The following is a 14,617-nucleotide window of genomic DNA, read 5'->3' as shown; positions in this document are numbered from 1 at the left end:
AATCCAGCTTGTTCTTCCACAATTCTTCTCAACCGTTTCTCAAGTATACTTGCATAGATCTTGCCAGGAACACTCAGTAGGAAAATACCTCTGTAATTCTCACATTCAGTTTTATTTCCCTTTTTATATATAGGCACTATTAGAGCTCTACTCCAATCATCGGCAATTCGTCCCTCTGTCAGGCTTTCTGAACTATGCAGTGCGGACACTGTAAGACTTTTATACCACCATACTTCAGAATTTCTGGTCAAATATCATCTACTTCTGCTGCCTTTCCACATTTCAAGCCTTTGATGGCTTTTTCTACTTCAAGTATGGATATGCATTCCTGACTACATGCCTGTGAGTGTTTTTTTACCACTGTGCTATCACTGCTTGTTTCATTTATCAATTTTTCGAAGTAATTACTCCATACTTCAAGGATATCTTTTTCTCCTGTTTTCATTTCACCTTTATCATCTCTAACTCCTTTTACAACACTCTTTCCTCCATTTCTAAACTTCTTCAACAACCTCTAGAATATCTTACCACCTTCTTGATATTTATTTTCTATGTTCTTGCCAAAGTCCTCCCATGACTTTTGTTTAGCTAGTTTTACACAATGTTTAGCTTTCTTACATTTGTCTCTGTATTCTCTAAGAGCAAAAGCTGACTTATTTGCCAGGAACTTTTGATATGATTTCTTCTTTTCCTTCACTGCCTCTTTAACTTCCTGTGTCCACCATGGAGTCCTGATTTTTCTATCCTTGCAGACAACCTCACCACATGCATCAATGACTGAATCAATCAAGATTTTCTTCACACCTCCATTTGGCTTGCCACTGAATCTCCAAGGTTTGGTTCCTGTTCTCAAACTCTTTCATTTTTTCTTCAATAATCTTTGTATATGTTAGTCTACAGTTCACATCTGAGAGCTGCTCAACTTTTATTCGCTTTAAAACTTTCTTACATGTTATTCTTTTAAATATGAAATTCAATTTTATCCTGTTCAAGACTAAATAGTGATTGCTTCCAATTTTAAATCCCCTGTACACTCTGGTGTCCTGCACCAGGGAGAAAACATCACTATCAACAATAATATAGTCGATGAGACTTTGTTATTCCTTGCCTCTTCTCTCCATGTGAATTTGTGCACATTTTTATGTTGGAGCATGGTGTTAGTAATAACCAGTCCATGTCCTGAGCAAAAATCCAACAGGTATTTGTGATTATTATTAGCTTTGCTCTTTTCTCCAAATTTTCCAAATTTTTCCAAATATTTATGTCTCTGACAATCATTTCCTACTCTACTATTCAGATTCCCAACAAGGACCAACTTTTCCTTTTTCATTGTGTCAGTTGCTTTTTCTAAAGCGTCAAAAAATCCCTCAACTTCTACATTAGTAGAACCTTCTGTGGGACCATAGGCACAAATAAGTCTCATAGTCCAGTTCCCCATTCTCATATTTGCCCACATCACTTTACTTGAGACTGCCTGCCATTCAAGAAGATTAGCCTCATATTTTGTGTTGAATACTATGGCTACTCCTCCTTTTCCTTGATTGTTATTGCCTGAATATAACATTTTGTATTTATTGCTCAGAAAGATCGCACCAGTTTTTGTCTTTTCTGTTTCAGTCACCCCATTTGGAGCAGATAAGGGATGCTAATTTTCTTATGTGGTTTGAAGGTGTCACAAGATTACATTTCTCAAGCATCTTAGCTACCTTTTCAGAAGTACCATGGATATATGGTATGGTGTTGGATTTGTTGGAGTGTGTATAGTTAAATATATATACATAAATGGGGCTTGTAGCCATTGGCTAAAAAGTACTGTGAATGTTGTTGAGTTCTAACATGAGTGCATACCATCAGAGCAGAGCAGATTAATTTTGCTTTGTTCATCAGTTTTTTATGGTGCCTTGCTGTTGAATGGAGGGCTGTTAGTGGATGTATTTATCTGTATGTGGATGTGTTTTCTATAGACAGTAAAGGCCAAGATGGATCTTTGTGATGTAACCAGGGTATCTAAGGAAAGGCAGACTGTTATTGCTATCTATTTCTACCATGAAATAAATCCTTAAGTATGAAAGAAAGTTATTCAGGGTGTTCAAGCCATGTGGCCAAATAGAAAACACATCGTCTGAAGAGCATAGCTGTATGATAAGTCTGAAAGGGGTGGGGGAAACAGCATTTGAGGTATTCTTTTCAAACATTACCTTAACATAGTTGGCTAGGGGAGTGAGAGAGAGAGAGCATGGCTGTATTCTCTATTTGCTTCTCGAATTTGCCTTGCCAATCCTGAGTTCATGGTTAACTGAAACAGGGCTGAGATATTGGGAGAAAATGCTGATTGGTTTAAGTCAGAGCTGTGGAGGATGAGGTTTTCTATACTGGACTTAAAGCAGACAGAGTTCTTCATGCGTAAAGGAGTGTTATCAGTAATCTGAGAGAGAGCACTTTGGCTAAGCGTTTAGCTGGTTTGCATGTGGGTGAGTCTATGCCATTAATTGTGCATTATGATAGATTTTCTTTAGTAAATTTTCTTAAAATTTTGATACTTAAGTGATACTCTCCTTTATGAAAGATCATATGTAAATTTTCTTCTGTCCATCCTTTTTATCAGAAGCATATGATTTCTGATAACTCCATTTAATTTTACTTTAAACTTGTATACAAAAACGCAGTCTTTTGTAAACTATTCGGTATGCCTCCACCCCCTCCTGCAGAACAAGCAAAGCTCCTGTTGAGTCATCTTTCATTTCTGTAGTTTGAAAATTATGAGTACTAAATAAGCATTGTATTCTAACAATTTTTACATAATACAATTCAAGTATGGAATTCATTAATAAAATCTTACCTCACATCAGAATTAGGACTGGAAGGGCTTCCATCTACACTTCCAGAAGATTGTTTCTTTCCAACTGTATCCCAAAAAGACTCAGTAGATTTTGGTTGCTGTGCTACACCCCTGAGGTAAAAGTATTAATAAATGGCATTACATTTTGTATAAGAAACTATAAAAAAAACTCAGTTAAGTATTGAGAATATAAATGATAAGTTCAGTCAAAGTAAAAATAGGATGAATAATACTTACAGTTAGGTTCTACACCTGAAAATGCATTAACTCAAGAAAGAATTAAGTATTTTGGGTCTTTATTTCAATTTTTATTATTATTGCATTCATTTGTTTAGATTTTTATTTTGCAAAGGCAATTTGCCAAATATTAAACAAAAGATTGTTTAACCAATGATGAACTAGCTCTGTGAATGACTATAACAAAACAGAGTGGTACTGAATAAAGAGGAAGACAAGCTTGTTCTGTGAGCCCAAGTTTAACCGACGATGTAATTACTGCTTTTCCACTGCTTCTATCTCTTAAGATAGAAGCAGTGGAAAACTTCAGTTAAAATAATGAAATGTCTGCAGAAAATCTAATGCTTTCATCAGCAAATGCTGGATTTAGATTTCAGTTAAATGGAGAAATATATCAATCTAAGGAAGAGGGTAGATGAAAGAACTGTCTTGAGGAATGAAAACATAACTCTTCATTAGCTGTAAAGTTTGAGAATAAGTGATAATTATCATATACAGTGAACCCTTGCCAAGCGCGGATTTGCATAATGAGATTTTGCACATACGCGTTATCTTAATTGTTTCCATTTAATTTGTCCAACGCTAGAATTTCATTCATATGCAGTACGCTGCAGAGCGTCGGCTGGCAACCCTACTTGGCGCTGCCCACTAGCTGAGTGACCCAGGGTGAGTTGCGATCATTTCACTCACGTTAGCAGAGCTGTGATCACATATTTATCAGTGTTTATCCTCTTCTCCTTTTGCATTTGTATTTCTTTTAATTACAAAAATTCAATATAACATTTAAGAGGAAGAATGAAGATGATAAAGCAGTAAAAAAGTTTTGACATTATCTCAGAAAATTGAAATTTTAGATAAGTTGAAAAATGGTACACATGTTTCATCGCTTGCAAGAGAACTAGCTATAAACAAATCAAGCATAAGAACAATACAGGAGAATGAAGAAAAGATTCGGTCTAGTGTCAAAGCTTCAGGCAATACTTCGTCAAAGGTTGCTCAAGTTTCAAGAAGAATTCCATAATTGGAAAAGATGGAAAAATATTAATAGCTTGGATTGACAATCAAGTAAACGAAAAAGGCTCAGTTGTGGATGGTGTTGTTATTCAAAACAAAGATTTAGATTTGTTTTCTTTCGTTTTAAATAAAGATGGCCAATCATCAGAGAAAATTGACTTTCAAGTAATCAAAGGTTGGTTTGAAAACTTTAAGCGTCGTTTTAATTTGCACAATGTAAAGCTTCAGGGAGAAACTGGCTCTGCAGATAAAGAAGCAACAGAGAAATTCAAACCCCAATTTTTGAAATTCAATGAAGAGAGGGGTTACGTTCCGCAACAAGTTTTCAATGCGGATGAGATGGGCCTATTTTATAAGCGAATGGGACAACGAACCTACATCACAAAGACACAAAAGGTTGCCCCAGGTTTTAAAGCTTTTAAGGATAGACTCACTTTGCTTTTTTGTGGAAATGTATCAGGCGACTTCAAGTGCAAGCCTCTGCTCATTTATCGATCTAAAATGCCTCATGCATTGCAGGGAAAAAATTTTGAGCAATTGCCCGTTGTGTGGAAATGGAATAGAAAAGCTTGGGTAACAAAAGCCCTCTTTAATAACTGGTTTGAAAATTCATTTGTTAAAGAAGTCAAACATTACTTAGAACAGCAAAACCTGTGCTTTAAAGTTCTCCTAATTCTCGATAATGCTCCAGGACACGATGCTGAAGCCCTCAACAACATTGCATCCAAATGTAGAGGTTTTATTCCTCCACCTAACACCACTTCCTTAATCCAACCAATGGATCAAGGGATCATAAAAACATTCAAAGCCTATTATGTCAGGCATGTTTACACCTCTGCAAATAAAGCACTAGATGAAGGAAAGCATGACACGCTAATGGCATTTTGGAAGCGATTCAACATAAGCCACTGCATAGAAATGATTAAACTCACATGGGAACAAGTGAATTCATTAACATTGAATGCTTGCTGGCATCAGCTCTGGCCAGAAGTTGTCAACAATTTTAAAGGATTTCCATCGATTGAAAATGAAGCTAAAGAAATTGTACAAATTGCAAAAGCAATTGGCGGCAAAGGATTTTCAGATATGGAAGAAGGAGAAGTCAAAAAATTAATCGCGAATGACAATCGAGAAATTACAAATGAAGAATTGGATGATCTTGTAACACCATCCGACAGTGAAAGCAGCGATAGTGAAGAAGATAAAGCGCCTTTAACTTACAAGAAGTTAAACGAATTGTTAAAAAAGGCACAGGACCTATCTGATTTTGCAATGGAGATTAACCCAAATGAAGAAAGAAGAGGACACTTTATGAAAATCATTGAAAAACTCTGCGCTCCTTACCGCGAAACTTTTAAAGAGTTGTGTCAGTCATTGTCCCAAGCAAAAATCACTAGCTTTTTAAAAAAATAATTGTATCATGTACCTACTTATTAAGCAGCAATAAAAATCCTTTCAATTAACATTTGTTTCATTTTCCCCTTTTAATTACAACAATATTTAGGTTAGTTTAAATTATACATACATACTTTCTTAATTTGAACTATACCTAACACATTTTTTTCCATAGAAAGTTAACTTTGCGGAATGCGATTTTGCCGTGCGTGCAACGTATTAATGAAGTAACCCCCACGTTCGGCAAGAGTTTACTATATACCATGCAACCAGAGAGAAAACTGATTAACTACACACAAAACTGAGGACAGATCAGAGTTTACTTAAAAGGCTTAATGCCAAACTCTCAAATGCTTAAAAATATAAAGAATATTAACCTGCTTAAGTTTGTTTGAAGTGTCATAATATTTATTCAAAGATGAATGAGTAAGGTATGAACTGAAGCGAGAGAATCATAGTGGCTATAGTTTAGAGATTTCCAGGCCAAAATCAGTAAATATGTTCACTGTAGATTTATCTGTTATAATTATTCAGAATAGCATTCAGAAGGCTTCAATGTGACATTTTAATACTATTACTTTTATAGCTATATCAAAAACTTTAGTTCTGAAATTCACTAGAAGCTCATAAGAGTAGTATTGCAATATTTAAAAGATATTAATTGTGCCCAAGGAGTTCACACGTTTATTTTTATTAGTATTTCTGATCAACATTTCACTAGCCTGACAGCTGTTTTGAACTGCTGGTTCTCATTAGAAACCAGACTGAAACCTTAGGAAGGCATAAACCTTCTTCTTACTACAGAAGTAGTTCCATATCAATAAGCTGTATTTTGTATAAGTGAATTTTCAGTCAGTGACTGAATTATAACTAAATGAAAAGGCATTAAAAAATCAAAAATATAAACATTTAAAAAAGTATATTAAAAGCTAAACATTAAAAAAAAAAATTTCAAAAAAATTAATATTAGACACAGAAAGCTTGAGAGAATAAAAGCTTTGTCATTTCCCTACGTAAGATGAACATGCCCAAGTTCGCATGAGAGAGAGAGAAATAATAAATATGGATATAGTCATCATTTATTAGTGTTTTTTGATTAAGGTTTCAGAGAGCTGAGCTGATACCCATTTCAAATTGGTGGTTCTCATAAGAAATTTAAGAGGATTAAAAGGATGTTTAAATCCTAAACCTTTTATTACAAAACACTATCAATAATATTCAGTTCTATACTGCATTTCTTTTTATATATTTTTTATTTAAAAGGTAAGCTGAAAAGTAATGTGCCTCAAAATCTTAAATAGTGTACCTGGCTTTTTGTCATAAAATCCTTAACTCCCTTCTCTATAAAACAAATATTAAAACTGGTTATAGTTACAAGCTTTTTAACAATAGCTAGTTTGATGTTTTCCCACAAGATCTCTGCCACTCTCCCCATTTTTCAAAGGTTATTATCGATAATGAACTTGTATCTGTTACCATGAGTGAGCCAGAATCTAAGTGCCATGTGCAAGAAGAGAAGAGAAGAGAAGAGAAACATACATCATCTGTGAGTGACAGAGATGCCTTCCAAATTCAGGTCACTGAAATCAATAATGCTAGATTGAATATCACTCCAGGACAAGTTTGGCTGGAAACAATCATTCCTAATCTATCCTAGTTTGGATCTAGCTCCAAGTGACTTATTTCCTAAAGAATCACCTATATCACTTATTATTATTATTAATAAGAGAAACCTCCAGGAAGTCAGAGACTCATCAAGGGAGGCCACATACTACACACCAGCTATCATACTTATTCTTGAATTCATTCACACTGCTTGCACTCACAACATCCAAAGGCAATCCATTCCAATCACGCACCACCCTCTGAGAGAAAAATCTAGCCCTCATACCCTTCTTGGTGGCCTTCATTCTAAGCTTCCAAGGATGCCCTCTTGTTCTTTCCCCACCCCTCTATAAAATGAAAAATTCCATCAATTGAAATCCTGTATAACCCTTTCAGAAGTTTGCAAGTCTCAATCACATCACCCCCCCCTCTTTCTCTTGTTTGCTAGTATCTGCAGTCTACAAATTCTCGATCTGTCTTCAATTGTGGAATAATCCTGTTAAGGATTATTCCACAATCCTGTTATCATTTTTAACACTCTTCTTTGTACTCTCTCCAGTATATCAGAATCACAATGGAAACCAGGAGACCAGATCTGCACACAACAGTCCGAGTGAGGTCTTATCAAGGCCTTATAAAGAGGCAAAATAGCATACTTATCTTTACATGTAAATGTTCGTTTCAGCATTGCAATTATCTTTTGAGTTGTATTTACAATCTTTGCCACTTGGGCCCCTGAACTTCAACTTCCTATTTATTAACACTCCAAGATCCCTAACCTCATCAGTTTCTTCTAGAAATCCCACCAATATAATATGACATTGAATATCTAATCATGCCAAAGTGAATGACTTTACATTTACTGACATTGAACTAACACCCATTTTCCAATGCCCACAATTCCAGCCTATTCAAATCATTCTGCAAAGACTGCATATCAGCAGCATTCCTGATTACCCTACCTGTTAAATTGTGAATGAAACTATGTTATGTAATTTATTTTTTTTCATTCACATTTAACATTGCTTATTATATATTAATCATGATTTGTATAAAAATTATTTATTATTCCTTAATTAAGGATTACTATTTAATTATTTATTCTAAACTTAACCTACTATTAATTTATTAGGCAATAATATGTGTAGAATTTATAATAACTGAAATATATATATATGATGTAACGAAAAGTATTATTATAAATAATTGTATACGTAATGAAAGAGCTGATTATGTAGCTCAAATATTCTGTTTATTCTTATTTGTGAAATTTTAATGTTATGTAATCAATTATGTAAGAGTAGAGCGTTGTATTACATTAGTGAAATGTTTATGTTCATGCGTTGTCATGGAGAAGCATGAAATAAACAAGCACGAGTCGAAGAGTTCGTGACCTTCGGACTGAAAGGAAAAAAAAAAAAAAATAAGAATTTTATAGAAAGAAAAAGGAAGTTTTTGTGGAGCCTGAAGGAAAGTAGGATATAAGCAAGAAAGTGAAAGAAAATTGTAAATTCTTTAGGGCAGAAATCCAAGAGCATAGTGTTTAGAAGTAAGCAAGAAACGTAGTGAATCTTATACTCAACTGCAAGTGAAATCAGCTGTTATTATAGAGGAAAATTGATGTCGTAATCGGATAAATAAAGAACTGGACATTCAATGGGAAATTCTGATTAGTTCCAGTTAATCTAGGATTACGTCTTAATTCTATATTGCCCTGAGAAGAATGTAATGAATTTATCTAGTTGCAGAAAAGTATACAAAGAAGGATATCAGTACCTTATTGCTGTCGTTTAGAGTAGTGAAGCGCGATTAACAGTAGTTCAGTTAAAGCGTTGGAAAATTTTATTTAATCTGTTCCGCTAGCTCAAATAAGTTAATTTATAAGTGTGCTCGCAATAGATTGATGTATTGAAGATTATATCTGGTAAGAGTAGTCATACATGTTTGTTTATTCTAACATTAACTATAGCGTATCTTCGAAGTTCAAGGTCCGAAATAAGATTGCTTGGAATAATGTCTACCTTGATTAGTGCCTGCTGTGAATTTAAACATTAAGTACAACTGATAGATGTGTGCAGACTGATCAAATGAGAAGTTTTCTTTTATTAACTTGAATTAGGAAAATTTATAATTTTGAAGCAGTGAATTGTATGTTAAAGTTTAGAACATTGAATTGGAATGAGTGACTTAGCAAGATGTATTAAGTTATTTGTATTGTTTCATTTAAAAGTAGAATTCATGTATTTGCTATATATCGTATATTAAATGTTTTGTTTTGTTAATCTAAATATTGTGTTTGCCTGAACTCCCTTTTATTGCACCGTTCATAAAAAATTCGAATCTTGTGGGTGCCCCAAGTAGAATAATAATAAATGATTCGGCCTAATGAGAAGACTGCTAACTTAATTAAGAATTGATCCTACTATTTTATATAGACTAATCTAAAATAGGGTGGCGCAGAATAATTATAAATTTCCCTACTTTTGGATCGGTGATCAATTTGCGATTAGTTGTTTTATTGATAAGAGTGACTTGAACCAAGATGGCAGATTTAGAACATAACATGAAAATAGAACGTCACGACACTATCATTACATTATCAGCAAATAACTGTATCGCTTGTCAAATCCTTTCCAATATCATTAATGTACAGATTGAACAATAGTGGACCAAGCACTGATCCTTGTGGTACACCACTTGTTACCTTGAACCTTGCAGACTCAGATCCCCCATATACCACTTGTTGATATCTGTCAATCAGCCATCCTCTTACCCATGCTAATATTGTATAATCCAAACTCATTTTCTCCAATTTATGCAACAGTCTTCCATGCTGTATTCTGTCAAAAAAAAGCCTTAGCAAAATCCAAAAGTATCATGGTGTATCCATTCCCCTTGTCTAGTTCAATGATAACATTATTATAGAATGTGAACAAGTTGCTAAAACACGACCTTCCCTTAGTAAACCCATGTAGTTCATTGCAAAGTAGAGATTCACTGTCAACCCATTTCTGAATGTGGGCCCTAACCAAAATTTCCAAAATCTTCACCACCACTCCTGAGATACTAATTGGTCAATAGTTGGATATATTTGGTAATTCCATTGCACCACCCTTGTGCAATGGAATTACTATACATTCCTTCCATTCCTGTGAAATCTTTCCTGTTCTGAGACTCATATTAAACATCCTGGTCAAAGGAATGGGAAGTTCAGTTGAACACACTTTTAGCACATGTGCTGATATTCTACCAGTCCCTATTGCTGAATTCTTATTAAATTTGTGCAACAGTTTTAATACCTCGGCCTCACATACCTGCGTTTCTTATCTAGTGAAGAGGTAACAGTGAGCTCAATGTTGCATTCACCAGGTTGATAGCTTTTAATGAAATGGGCACTCATTAACTGAACAACCTCTTCTGTATCTGTAACCCTCACACCATCTGGATTTAGAAGATTTATTCTTTCATATTCATTCTTTCTTTTACTTGTAGCATATCGAGAGAATTCTTATGGGTTATCTTTAGCATGCAGAGCCAGTTTCATTTCATACTCAGACTTTGCTTTTCATACAACAGTTGTGACTATTCTAGCCTACCGCTTATAACTTTCATAACGGACGTCATCCTTACGCAAACGGTATTCCTTCCACATCATCCTTTTCTTACAAATCTCTTGCTTAATAAGATTACACATCCATTTGACTCCTACACTATTTATTCTTCAAACTCTCGGGACACATTCTAATATCACATCATTTAAGTATTGTTTAAATGCTTCCCATGCACTGTCGATATTCTTTCCATCCAACAACCGATCCCATTCCACTGAACTCAATATACTCCTCAGTTGGTCATAATTTCCTGCTTTGTAGTTCAGCATATAACCTTTCCTGAACGGAACCTTCATAAACTTAGTCACTTTCCAAGTGAGTACCGCATGATCACTGTCACCAACTGGAGGAAGAATAGTTGTCTTTAACTGAAACACCCTCTGACACTATAATCAAATCTAACACTCTCTGACCTAGAGTTCCTTCTGTCACATGCTGCTTGAGGATCCCACAACAGTTCAATAAATGCATTTTCATTCTTCTCATGAGATTCTACTGCTACCCATCAATATTTGGATAATTAAAGTTTCCCATTATGATTACTCTTTTTGCACTCATCTTTTCTATTTGGTGATGTATTTCTTCATCACTAGCAACCGATCCATCAGGTCTGTAGCAACACCCCACTATGTAATTTGTCTTGTTAGATTTCACCTCACACCAGATGGCTTCAAACTCACTGCCACATGAAATACTGTTAGTAGTATTACTACAATCATAGGTCTCAACTCTAACTGGATTTAAGTCATCTAATATCATTAGCAGCATGCCCCCTCCTTTCCTATCCTCTCTATCCTTCCTAAAAATACTGTACCAATGACACTTGATACCAGTTAGTAGGCCTGATTCTGATAGCTAGCCAGGTCTGACTAATACCTACAATCTGAGGTCGCAACATATTGACTAAGGCAACAAACTCTATCCCTTTGTTTCTGATACTCCTAGCATTCGTGTACAGATATAATAATCTACCTGTTTGTTCTTTTGTATTGTCTTGTCTGCAGTCTGCCTGACACAGTTGGACAACTTGGAGATCTTTATTATTCTCTAATGCCTTACACATGTAGACATATTTGCACACATATGATGGGTCCGAACAGAATGAACACAAACCCGAAATTGTTCTCACCACATCAACATTTCCACGTCAAAGCCCATTCCTGTCCTAAAACAGTTATATAACATTGTCGCTCTTACTCACATTCACACCATTCTTATCTTTATAATTTAGTTTCCCTGACTCTCTGTGTTAGGTCTCATGCCAGTTATTAATTTTTCTAGACTCCTGATACCAAATGCATTCAAGTGTAGGCCATCCCTCTTATACAAATCCAAACTTCCCTCAAACTCACTCCACACATCTAAAAACTCGCATCCATTCTTTCTACATAGCCTACGCATCAGAGCATTTGCTATTATAGCCCTTATTTTTAATTCATTTTTATCATAGCGAGATAAATACTAACGATTTTCACTTTCTCATTCTTCGCTTTTACAGTAATAAGGAATTACTGTAAAAGTGACTAGTTCCAAAGTTATGACCATTTTTTCAAAATGCTTTTTACACCTGGGTTCAATGCTGACAAAAATTTATCCAGAATTATGGTGATACAGACAATGAAGTGCAGGTAACTAGTATTCTCTTCTTCTTTCACTATGCGTTATTCCCGCTTCCTATGCAGGCTCCGCATGTTACTTAGATGAGACCTTGTTAGTACCACTCTCAACCAACCTGTCACCTAGCCTGCTGCTGAGGGGGATATATATTTTTGACTGTAGAAGTGCATGTTCCCTGCTTGTGGGATGAAAAACACCAGATAAACTGGCAGAAAAAACCCTACTGCCCACGCCTGGCTAACTTGGCTATGGCTGAGGAAGATCCTCAAGTTCCTCACGTCTTTGACGAGAATCGAACCTCGAACACTCCTTCCCCAGGCATACGGTTGCGAAGAGCAAAGCCACTAGGCTAACCGTGCGGACAGGTAACTAGTATTCTCTAAGAGCTATATATAAAATCCAAGTACAGTAATCTACCATTTATCTAACCTTTGAAATAGTAATCCTTCAAAGAATCGAAACTTAGGTCAATACTGACCCCTGAAATTGCATTTCTCTGTGCAGTCAGCTGAATTTAATTGCATTTTCCTCCTTAATGCTAGATATCACTCTTTACAGATATGTAAAAGTATGATAAACTGCAAATATAACATTAAATGAATAATATAACAGGAAAAATCATAACATTGTCAGTAAAAAAGTATAATGACAAAGGAATTCACATCACTTTTTCTAAAGAAAAAGTGATGTGAATTCCTTTAAGGCACCATACCTGATTTATATGAGTCTCTTGTTTGTGTTACTTAGCTATGGTCATAATCAATGTTTATTCTTCTTTTCATCAATTTACTATTTTACAGTACAAATTCTCAGGTTTGTTTTTAGTTGGCTAACAAATACTGATATTTATTCTGGCCTCCCAAATTTAGCAAACAAAAATTACAAGCATTTCTATGTATGATCTCTTTTTACGATCACATTTATGCATTATTGCAATGTGAAGAAATTTCATACCTTCATACCTTATACATATCTCTATAGCTGTATGTTAAAAATCTGGTTGTTATAAATTCCTTTCTAAATTGAGCTTTCACCAAGGCCAGCCACACCTAGATCTACCAGATCGCTTGCAGTTGCAAACTGTCCTACTATGGCCAAACAGGCAGGAAAGCAGATATCAGAATTTTTTGAACACATGGACTATGTCCATTTCCACCATTAAAGCCACTCTGGACTTGCTGTCCATGTTTTGGACACTCATTGCAGGATATACTGGAAGGCCACTCTTTAGCACCTCAGCAAATACAAATATGAGAGGCTATTCTTCCTGGAATCTGTTTCAGCTCTGAGAAACTTTCCAAACCTCAACAAATTTTGGTGCACAAGACTACCCGAAATTTGGAAAGCACTCATCTGCAGATCTTCAGCTCAACAGCCAAGACCACCCAATTTAGCTCACTAGGGAAGCACCATTTAGGACTCTAGGCCTGATTTTGGGTTGTCGTTCTTGCCTCATTTACCCAGTGCTAGTGCCTACATGCACATATCATTGCTTTGTGATCCCTGATGACGGCAATGTAACGTTGCTGAAATATAGGAACTATTAATTAAAATTATTATAATTAATATTTAGTATACATTGTTATTTCCTGAAAAATAATAGTCATTTCTAAATTAAGTTCATTAATTTCAGTTATGCCAAAGTTAGGCATCAATACATACTCCCAATTTCGTCATTTATGTACTACAGAACTAAATAAAATATTCTGTCTCTTAGCATAGTTTCATTCTTGTTTACTGTCTATGGAAAATTTGTATTTACAATTACTTCATAAATCCGTAGGCTGTATATTTTTTAAAATGCTTGAAAATGAAACATTTTTTCAAGGAATAATTTACTTATCATTTGGTGCAACACATGTAGAGCAATTAACTTTTGGTTGGAATTGTTTTGCTAGAATGTGCACAACGTTAAGTGACCGATGTTAATCAGTCATATATGTTGCTCTAAGTAATTAAATTCACTTCCTGGTCACTTTTATGTTATCAGGCATTTAATAATACAATAACATACTGTACGCTATTACAATATAATGTCAGAAGCATTTGTACATTAAAATGATTTAAATATTAATTTATTATTATTAATAATAATTCTAGCATGGACAATTGTTCAGCAGAATTATGTAATTTTCCTTAAAAAAGTTGAATAATATAAATTAAGTTTTATGAAAAATTAATTACAGTAGTGTGTATTTTACTTGTATAAATATTCAAGAAATGTACACTACCAAGAAGAGAGTCATGCATTTTTACAAATACAAAGTTATAACATGGAACTATTTTACTCACTGCAGAT

At 34.8% G+C, this 14,617-nt stretch overlaps 1 protein-coding gene across 2 annotated transcripts in view; it reads right to left on the bottom strand.

Annotated features, from left to right (window-relative positions):
* LOC150096231 (inhibitor of Bruton tyrosine kinase) overlaps positions 1–14,617 on the bottom strand; it is a 334,746-nt gene that overhangs the window by 29,635 nt on the left and 290,494 nt on the right. For both annotated transcript variants that reach the window (XM_090408899.1, XM_090408900.1), the window contains one exon: positions 2,840–2,950. In XM_090408899.1, the coding sequence (XP_090265025.1) occupies positions 2,840–2,950 (111 nt within the window). The remainder of the gene's footprint in view (positions 1–2,839; positions 2,951–14,617) is intronic.

The sequence above is a fragment of the Typopeltis vanoorti genome, chromosome 19 (genome assembly GCF_054136105.1).
Source record: "Typopeltis vanoorti isolate ZY-2024b chromosome 19, IOZ_Tvanoo_1.0, whole genome shotgun sequence".
Lineage (NCBI taxonomy): Eukaryota > Metazoa > Arthropoda > Arachnida > Uropygi > Thelyphonidae > Typopeltis > Typopeltis vanoorti.
The sequence above is the reverse complement of the archived record's forward strand: the minus strand, read 5'-3'. Positions and strand labels throughout refer to the sequence as shown.